General features: G+C 35.0%; 1 protein-coding gene across 1 annotated transcript; it reads left to right on the forward strand.

Annotated features, from left to right (window-relative positions):
- The first annotated feature begins 204 nt into the window (after positions 1-204).
- On the forward strand, positions 205-10438 carry LOC125399101 (C-type lectin domain family 7 member A-like). Its single transcript, XM_087903857.1, has 5 exons — positions 205-288; positions 3659-3766; positions 4359-4504; positions 7447-7553; positions 8095-10438. The coding sequence occupies exons 1-5, from the start codon at positions 219-221 to the stop codon at positions 8231-8233; spliced, it is 570 nt and encodes a 189-aa protein (XP_087759983.1). The 5' UTR covers positions 205-218; the 3' UTR covers positions 8234-10438.
- The last annotated feature ends 396 nt before the right edge of the window (positions 10439-10834 follow it).

Here is a 10834-nt window from a genome sequence, read left to right on the forward strand (position 1 = left end):
AAATACGAATTCATATTAATTACGTGAATTGATATTTGACGTCATGTATGTCACATGTCTGGCTCTTTTTATTAAAATTTATTACTGGATAAATAACCAATGAGTGGACTGATCTCAATTTTAACCTCAAGCATAAATATCCATCTGCTCTAATTATAAGGTTTCTTAAGTTTGTTATGTATCTTGCCTTTTGATTTTATGTAGATAGTCAATGGCACATGACTGCTGTGATTCTGGGAACAGTATGTCTTTGTCTTACAATGTCAAATGCAGTCTTAGGATATGCATGTGAGTATGTTTTATACACATATGTATATATATATATATATCTTCTATAAATATCCTAGTGATTATGTGTATTAATCATAATGATGATAGTGATAAAGACTTTATTAGTATTTTATATTTCTACTTTTATGACACGTAAAACACTATATTGCTGGAATTATACAGAAATACCATGTGTAAGTATAAAGCAGTTTAATACATACAATAACTTTTGTATGAACTAGTTTGCTTATAATCAGTGAGTTGGAAATACTTGTATTTACTTACTAAACTCTTTTTAATGAAATAAGTGTTAATACATCATTTAGTAAACACAAATATGCATGTAGTCAAATTCTTCCAGATGTATTGATCAACTTACAATGAACACAAAACTGAAATCTGTATGTAGTTTCAGTATGTAAAAGTTCAGTGGCCTTCTTGGATTGGGGCAATTGCCATTTTTTTTATTGATAATGTGGACAGTTTTTAGATTGACTTCCAAACACTCAAGTGTCATACAAGGGGCTGAAGAGATGGCTCAGTGGTTAAGATCACAATTCCTGCCGTTCTTGTAATGGTAAAGAGCACAGGAATTGCAGGACCTGACTTCAGTTCACAGAAACCAATGGTAGCTCACAAACATCTATAATTTTAGATTCATCAGGCAGAGTCCACACCCTCTTCTGGCCTCCAAAGTCACTGAATGCATGTGGTTCACATACATACACTCAGTCAAGACACTCATACACACAAAATAAAATAAAATAAAACAGTTTTTAAAGAGTCATACAAATGTTTAACAAACATCTCCATGAAGCAGGATATCCACTCTATGGCAAATGGGCAAGCTAGTTAATAAATGTCCTATGTATGTGTACTTCAAATACTCAGTTTGCTGAAATACTTCTGGAAGCACAAAGGAGAATAAACCTTACCTTTTTGCTCCATGAATATGCAATTTTTCAGTTTTGATACATTTATAATCAGGTAGTTTTATTATTTAATTGATTTGGTTGTTGTTTAAGACAGGGTCCTGTTCTGCAAGCCTAGCTAGACTAGAACTCACCAAGATCCACTAGCTTCTGTCACTTTTACCTTCAGTGCCAGGATTAAAAGCTTGGTTGTCACACCTGACAGAAGTTGTTTTTTAACTCCTCAATCTCCTGCCTTTAGCTCCCAGTGCTGAAATTACAGAATTATAGTGATACACCTGACTCTAACAGATTTTAAAAATTACACTCTATAATTTCTTTCAGTATCTTTTTATGTTTGTTTAAAAACATTTTGGTTTAAAATAAAATGTTTGGTTCATTGATTCAATAAACAATTTTGGTTATCTCCCATCTGTAAAAACTATGTATAGCATCGAAAACTTGCATATGTATATACATATGTATATATGTATGTATTTTTAAAACTACTCATGTATAAAATGAATGCATTGATAAAGATATGATGCTGTTTTATATGGATGACATATGACATCCTGAGGTCAAGAAGTCTTCCTGACTGAAGCAATAATTGAGGTTAAATAAGAGACTAGCAAGAATTAGGATAGTGAAAGAGAACACTCCGAGCTATGGTGTGTGTGTGTGTGTGTGTGTGTGTGTGTGTGTGTGTAAGAGAGAGAGATGGGGAGAAAGAAAGAGTAATGGTAAAGAAGCAGAGGCATGTGGCAGAACAATAGATATAACCACAAAGTTCATGTTGGGTTATTTCTTCATGGTTAGCTGTTGGCAGTAGGTTCAGAATATCAGCACACACGTGAGATCAAGACAGATATCTAGATTAGAGATATGAAATCTGTTGAATTGTGTCCAATTGATTCAGAAAATTACTTAGAATATGCCAAATGGAGACGAAAGGCAGATCATGCAGAAACCTTTCAAAATCAGGGGGCAATGTTGCGATGTTAGAAGACAAAAGGTCTCATATTATTTAGGATAAATAAACATCAAAAAACAGGTGAAAATGATTGAGGATAAACAAAAACAGGAAAATCTGACTAGTAGATGGGCAGAAACACACTATCTGGCACCAGGTACCATGTATTAAGGATAGCCAATGCTAAAGTGATATGACAATCTAAACAGACAGAACTTTTATCAAGAGGGAGATCACTAAAGCTTCTTGCTGATGTGAACTTGGTAGAACAAAGACTTGACCCAAACCAAGTTGCAATACCTGGAATTTTTAAAATAAGAAATCACTAAGCATAGAAAATTGTATTCTTTAAACTATGGAAAAACAAATGTTGAAAGTATGTAGATTTACATGATCTCTTATGGCTTCACAAAATGGAATTTTTGCAGTAGTCAAAAATAACTATGGAGACATGTAACAATGTGGATGTATATTAACCTGATAATACAAAGTGAAAAAGCAGCCATTTTTGCATGTCATGATGCATTTTTATAAGATCATAGCCTTCAATCAGCAATGTAAGAACAATTTTAAGAAATAAGAGACTAAAAGTAGCTCTAAACCAAATCAAAGGAATAATATATAAATAAATACATGTAATGATTAAGGTTCTAGTGCCAGTTTGGACAAACGCTGAATAGAATATCTAAATGAACAGAATGGAGCAATGGTGATAACACCCTATCTACAAATAATTGCAAACAATAAATTTTTCTAAATAACCATGAAAAAATAATTGTAAATGAGAAAACACAGACGCTTGCTTCATGCTCTTACATTGCTACTTCTTGAGTTTTTAAGACATCTTAAATCCTTCTTTAAAGGATTTATTACTTTTTTAAAGTTATGGGTTTATGTATGTGAAGGGGGCAAATGCATAGGAGTGCAAACCCTGTCAAAGCTAGGAGAGGGCCTCAGCTCTGCCATAACTGGAGTTTCAGTGAGTTGTTAGCTGTCCAATGTGAGTGCTGGGAACCAAAACTGGATCCTTTGTAAGAGCAGTACATACTCTGAAGCACTGAACTCTCTCATCATATCTGAAATAATGATTCCTTTCAGAGACTTGGCCTTCTGTTTGCACTTAAAAATGTGTTTGATCTTCTCCATCCATTTTCAGAGAGGCCATTATAAATTGAAATATAAAGTCATATCCTTTAAATTACACATGTAGAAATTAAATGGAATAATAAACTTCAAAGCCTTATTTGAAGATACAAGGCATGGATTCTGTTTAAACAAATTTTTCTTTTCAGTTGAACTTTTGTTTTATAAATATGTTAAAAACTTAAAAGTGGAGTGTTGCAAGTTATGTGTTTAAAAATCTATTTTATATTCTAGCATTTTAAAATATTTTATACTTTTCTACTGTTCTTTAATTAACACCATCTACTATTTACAATTACAATTAATTGAATTCTGGCGAGTTATCACCATTTGTAGTTCTAATCTCATAGCATGGACTTAGTTTTTCAGTGCACTTCTAACTTCAAATTTCAACACGGAAAAGATGCAAATAAAATTGCTGTCTCTTCAGTCAACGAAGCAGGTCCTTCAACTCTACTGCCAACTACAGGTATGCATCAAAATCTGAAATGAAAACTGACATACTTTTAAAGACATTTATCTTTCTGTCTCATTTCAGATTGTAATTTTAAAACTTCACATTGAACTTGGACAGGATTTGACTTCATTCACTTCTCCTTATCAAGTCCATCAGTTTTCTTACAGTTGATTAAACTTTTGGCCTTCATAGAAGGAGTTGCTATTGGTTTACACCTTGAATTTATTGAGCATTTTATACTTTTCTTTACTGTGGGTGTATACTGTGGGTGTATTTACCTAATGGAAAGTCTATTGTATCAATGTCACTCCCATTATTCATTTTGATGAATCTCTTCTTACAGATAGAAATGCTTAATGGTGATGTATTTCTCCTTGAACAGTCAGGATTTGTCAGTGCAACTATAACAAAGTCCTTGTATCTGTCAGAGACAGTTTCTGTGTTCACAATATTCTTTTCTATAAAATTGGGCAGAAGAGCTCTTTTTAGTGAAAGCAATAGCTCTTTAGAGTTCAATTAGTCTTTGGAGCCAAAAATGAAGCACCAAAAGTTCATGTCTTGAAAGGAGTCTGAGGATAACAGTTGCTTTTATTTTCAGAAAAAGGCTATTACACATGTCAAGGAAGATGGTCATGTTGTGGAGAGAACTGTTACTACTTTTCAGAAGAAGAAAAGACTTGGAGTGAGAGTGAGGCCTCCTGCAGACTTCTGGGTTCTCACCTGGCTAAGATTGACAACAGTGAGGAGCAGGTGTGGGGAGTGAGTTCCTTGAGTGTTTCTGGAAAAGTTCATATATCTTGAGCTGGAAAAGTCATTTATGTTCCTTCTACAGTTTTTTGCCTACTGAATAGAAGCACTTGCATATATTGGCACATATTTACCTGCAAAGAAAAGGGCAGAGACATAAAAAGGACCTAGAAGAACATTTTTTTTATTTTTTTTATTTTTTTTTTTAGTAAATTTTATTAAATTATAAAAGTTTCCATTTCCGCCCCCCCTCCCAACACCCTCCCACTCCCCCCACTCCCCCCCTCCTTCCCCTCCGTCCCCCAGGGCAGTCAGGGTTTCCTGCCCTGTGGGAAGCTCCAGCTCCCTCCCCCTCCCTCCAGGTCCAGGAAGGCGAGCGTCCAAACAGACTGGATCCCCAAAATCCAGTATATGCAGAGGAAACAGGTCCCAGTGTCATAGTCAATGGCTTTTCAGAAAGACCCCGGGCCAGCCGCAGTCAGAGAATCCGGCCAAATTCCGAGAATCTGGCTAGATCACGTCCTCGTTCAGTCCCAGTCCGACTGGCCCTGGTAAATTCTCATCAGATCCGTTCCCTTGTATCAGTGGGTGATAGCATCCCTCGCAGTACTGATTTCGTCTTTCATGTTCCTCCTCCTTCCACTCCCCCTCCGGACCTCGGGGGGCTCAATCCGTTGCTCCAATGTGGGCCTCCGACTGCATAGCCGTCCTTCGCCAGACAAAGGATCTATGGTGGGAAGTAGTCTACAAGATCTAGAAGAACATTTTTATGTCATGAGAAATAGCCCTGGTGTGGGGCCATGGGATAATTCTGAGGCACCTCATTTGCATTGCATCATCATAATTTAGCCAGAGCAGACCATTTATTGTTAATGAAAAGCTAGTGAGAAAAGCTATCTTTGTTGATATGAGCAGTTCAAAAGAAGGAATTATTTTTGAGTTCTGTTCTTCTATCATCAGTATCTGGAAAAATAATTTGCTTCTAGGATGGAACATGAGTCCTTATCATTGGACATGGGAGAAACAGAATTTAAAATAAAGACAGAATATATAAGAGGATGGTGATAGAATTATTCGTCTGAAATAATTTTTATTTTATTCATAACTCAGAGTGACATAAGTTTCTCTGTTGTTTGTTTATGACACTTGCCATTATTCCCAAAATTTAAGAAGAAAAGGGTCACTCTAGCATATTTTGGAGATTTATTTTGAACAATTCAGTTAGGCACTAAATTCCATTTTAATATTTACCTTTAGAAATGCTGTTTCTAATAGTTTTTATGCAGGATGTATACAATACCAATATGTTTGCTAATATATAATTATTTTATTAAAGTAGATATTACATAAAGAAGTAGAAGTTGGAGACAAAGAAATACAAAGACCAATTTATAATTTATATACACCTTTGAACCTCTATTGTTCAACAAATTTATATTGTTGTAAATGAGTTCATTAGAAATTGGAATATTGTTTTACTATGAAGACATTTACATAATTTTGCATAATTTACATGTAACTATTAAATTTTCAATAAATTTATTTCAAAGATTTACTTTAGGGGGTGTGTGTCTATGCGTGTGTGTGTGTGTGTGCGTGAGAGAGAGAGAGAGTGATGCAAACATAGATACAGACACATAGAAAGAAAAAGACAGAAGTACAGGGAGGAAAAAAAGATAAAAGTGATTAACTGTCACACATGTATAAAAAATGGAAGTGAACAATATATATGACTTGGAAAGAGAATTATAAATATAAAATGACTATTTTAGCACATAAAATCTTCAGACAGATTCTATGATCTACATTTAACCGATTCTATAATCTACATTTACACATATGGAAAATGCAAGGTAATTAATTTTCTTATTATAAATGAATTCTAGTTTAAAACTTTCTAAGGTTTCTGTTTTCACTTGACATAAAACAACATGACATGGATGGATGCAGGTTTTTTTTCTTTAACTACTCATAGTCATCTGCTTCTGCATCAGCACCCTTAGACTTACCTTTTCTGAAATATTGTTCAATATATCTTCTCTTTTTCATACATAACTATAGGAGTTCAACTTAAATAATAGAGCATGTAAAATTTTTAGCATTCCCTTGTACTCTTCTGATGGAGTAGGGTCATCTGTCTATTGTTACTTTCATTGGTTAATAAAGAGACTGCCTTGGCCTTTTTGATTGGCCAGCCCTTAGGTGGGTGGAGTAGACAGAACAGAACTGTAGGAGAAAGAAAGCAGAGGCAGGCAGTCGCCATGACTCTCCTCTCCGAGACAGACGCAGGTTAGGACCTTTCCCGGTAAGTCACCACCTCGTGGTGCTACACAGATTACTAAATATGGGTTAAAGCAAGATGTAAAAATTAGCCAATAAGAGGCTGAAAATAATGGGCCAGGCAGTGTTTAAAAGAATACAATTTGTGTGTTGTTATTTCTGGGTATAAAGCTAGCTGTGCGCGAGCCGGGCGGGAATGCAGCCCGCCGTTTCTTTTATGCTCTTCAATATGATATCAATAACAGTAGTAAATATAATCTTCTGCTCTCATTACCCACAGAACAGAACTTCTCATTATTCCCATATCACATGAAGTGATTTATTGGAAATTGTTACAACTTTAACATGAATGTTTGAACTGCCACTAACAAGTCTGTGTGTACTGACCTATATATGCTTTCTTTACATGAAGTACATCTACTTGGGTTTTTACACTTTTTTTCTATGGGGTCTATTCCTTCATTGACTTACAAGTTGTCTTTATTTGTCCTTTAAATAACTACAACATCTCCAAATCTGAGACTTGTTTTAACATGTTTTTTAAAGTGTCCTTTGATACTGAGAAATTCTAAATGTAGTGTTGCTGAACTTTGAACCTTATGTATAATATCTTAAATGGCATTATTGATGCTATATTGAATACTAAAATTCTAATTTTTCCACAGAACTTTATTCAGTCACGATTGAATTACAGCTATTGGGTTGGATCACATAAAAATGAAAGACAATTCCAGTGGGTGAACCAGAAGGACACTAAACTTTCTTCAGATTTGTGAGTTTTATTTCATATACTTCCTTAACAAATGTTCACTCTAAGGAAAGACTCTGGTAAAATAGATCATGTTAGTTCACTACTATAGCTTGTTATGCATGAAACCTCATGGAAAGCTAAAGACCTAATTAATCAGAGTATAAAAGGATTTTTCCAGGTTTCTTATTTTTCTATTATTTTATTTTTTTAATGTGTATGCATGATTCACACATGTCTGTGTACCATGTTCATGTCTGATGCACTCAGAGTCCAGAAGGTGATACTGGATTCTCTGGAACTGGAGTTACAGATTGCTGTAAGCAGCCAAGTGGGTGTGGGGGATTGAGACAGTCCTCTGAAAGAGCAGTAAGTGCTCTTAACTGCTGGGCCATCTCTCTAACCCTTCCATTAAGAAAATGTCTTTAAATCCCCATATCATTTAGCAGTTTTATCTAAGAAGGTTATGATGCACACTGGAATAATCACACATGAGTATTTTTATATTGTGATAATAAAAGTTATACTTAATGAATGACTGATCTTAAATTTTTTTTTGACTCAGGCATTTTCTCACAACACATTCAACATCTGAAGAATGTGGATACCTCAAGCCCATGTCCTTCAGCTCCGGTGTGTGTAGTCGACATTTCCGTTACATTTGTGAAAAGAACTTTCCCTTCCTTGTTACTTCAAAGAACTGATAAAATCATATTTTTCTGTTTTTTCCTTAACTGCTATTAGTAAAATAAAATCAAAGAGCTTAGAATATTGATCCAAATCAGTAAACTCTTCATGATTTAGAAAGCCTTATTCTCTTGAAATGATAAAGCAAAGATTTTTAGGCAGTAAATTAAATAAACTCAAGAAGTACATATGTACAATATATATACAAAATATATATTATATACACAATATTATATATATGGCAAAATGGCAAAAATCAATAAACTGAAAAAGAGGAAACACTTTTTTTGAGTGAAACACCTTGTATCTATTTCTCCTACTCATCTAGGCAAATTTAGTTCAGTGGATGAGTGATAGATTTGCATTGTTTAAAATACAAAAGAAAGAAAAATTGAACTGTAAAATCACTTATTCTTTCCTTGGTTTCCAATAACTGTCCGACTCAAACAACTAGATTATGGATATCATTTAGCATATTCCCAGCTAACTTTTATATCTTGAATTAACACACGTGTATAAATCTGTGTATCACCACATGGCAGTGGCTTACCGGGTAAAGTTCTAGGACATCTGTCTCTTCCAGCAACTACATGACTTCTCACTGTCTCCACTTAATATAAAGATATATAATCTTCCAGCATGACTATATTCTGCCCTGCTATAGGCTAACACAGCTTCTTTATTAGCCAAAGGTATACACAGGAGAATCCTACATCAAAATACTCCTTACTGGTTTTGGTGGCAAGCCTCAAGATCCTGCTTTAAAATTCCCTTAAATTATATGATATATATTCATCTGAATATCTTTTCATCCATTCCTATCTCATCTGCCCATGATGCCCCATTCCCCTGTTGGACAGGGAACTCATATGTAAACTTCAGACCTCAAAAGGAAAGCAAATTTTACTAATCCACCCCTGAGTGCTTGGATCTTATCCCCAATGGTTTGTGATGCCTTACACAGACACTCAATACTTAATTCCTCAGGGTGTAAGTCACTCAGCTCCAAATGGTCATTCTGAAGATGTGCTGTCAGGGCTATAATGTTTCTTACTTATTAAGACTGAAGGATATCTACTTATCTACCCATATGTAGATCCACAGAAATAGATAATTGGTGGATGTGTAGTCTCTGGAGCATATTTCTGTGATGACTCGTTTTATCATCTGTTCTAAATTAGTAAATGCTTTACCTCTTTTACCTTTGACTTCTCAGAGACTAAAATGGAATTTATGCTTTGATTTTTGGTCCTTTTGTTTCTATATTTTCTGAGTGACAGATCAACAAGTTCAAATTGTAATCAAGGAATAAAGTTCATTTTCTGAACCTTTATCAGATAGCCATTTGCTGTTGGGTGGAGCATAGTCATCCCAAGTGGTTTGACTTCTGCTTTCCACCTAGCCACAGACATGCCATCTTTCTTTTGCTTCATGTCCTTGAATGCTATATTTTTTGAGAACTGAGATATTTAAGAAAATAAGTAGCTCTGGCTGAGTTTGAACTCACAGAGTTTCATCTACCTTTGTCTTCTGAGAGCTGGGATTTAAAGACGTGCACCACCATGCCCAGCTTTAAACACAATTTTTATGACACAGAGATGCACATCTTCTTGATGATGAGGCTGCATTTCACACTTTAGTTCAAGTTATAAACGTATAGTAGGAACCACCCAAAAGAAGAACCAGTGGCCACTGTCACACGAGGGAAAAGAACATTCTTTTAGCTTCACTCTGTAGGAATCTTTCCTACCACTTGCTACTGTAGCCATTTTCCTTTTGTCAACAAACAATGCATTCCTCTCTGCAGGACCTCTGTATTCAGTGATCATTCTGCATTCAGTAATGCCTCAATCATAACCATTGCTAAGTATCCTTCTCTGCAAGTACTTAGCTATTTACTCATAGGACTTCCCTAGCATCGTTAACAAACATCAGTCTAACACTGTCCCCTAAACACCTCACTCTGCAGTCTCTGGCCCTTTGACTTTCTTTTTATGGAGGATGTTCTTCATTACTATATACTATTCATGCAGTGTTGCTTATTTTCACTCCAAAAATTTCTTCAACCTCAAGGACTTTCCTTAGTCATTTTATTAAATGTCATGTTTTAAGCTCAAAGTATTAGCAGAGTGTTGGATGATTTATAAAGCAAATTGAGCAGAACAATTAATACTGTGTCAGTGTCCTTGAGTGAAAAACAACCCACTCTGTCTGTGCCTCTCTGTGTGTTTAAATTGTTATTTGAAAAGTGCATCCTCAGTGCCGTTCTGAAGTTTTATTCCAATATTTTGTTCATTAGTGTGTACAGAGACTGCTGTACTTTTAAGGTTCCTTTATTTCCCATTTGTATTAGTTTGATACTTATAAATAAAGCTTTTTAATCTTAAGGAACAAGTTTCTTGCATTTCTTCTCCAAACAGAATATCAAAAAATTATTTTCTGTAGCTAACACTAGGCCTTGTCTGTCCTATAAGAAAGAGAACAATGAAAGAGAGTGAGGATAGCTTTTCTTTCTTCTTCAAAACTGTACGTTTCTACTATATACTCCAACAGCTCTTTGCCTTTCCAAATCTTAGCTGACTTATGAAGTTCTTCCTCAAGATCAAGAGGATAGAGTA

Source organism: Myodes glareolus, chromosome 3 (assembly GCF_982192425.1).
Source record: "Myodes glareolus chromosome 3, mMyoGla1.1, whole genome shotgun sequence".
Taxonomy (NCBI): domain Eukaryota; kingdom Metazoa; phylum Chordata; class Mammalia; order Rodentia; family Cricetidae; genus Myodes; species Myodes glareolus.

Coding starts and splice junctions, on each gene's coding strand:
- LOC125399101 (XM_087903857.1), top strand. CDS start 219: ATGACTGCTGTGATTCTGGGAACAGTATGTCTTTGTCTTACAATGTCA. Junction 3,767..4,358: donor AACTCTACTGCCAACTACAG/GTATGCATCAAA, acceptor TTTCAGAAAAAG/GCTATTACACATGTCAAGGA. Junction 7,554..8,094: donor ACTAAACTTTCTTCAGATTT/GTGAGTTTTATT, acceptor TTTTTGACTCAG/GCATTTTCTCACAACACATT.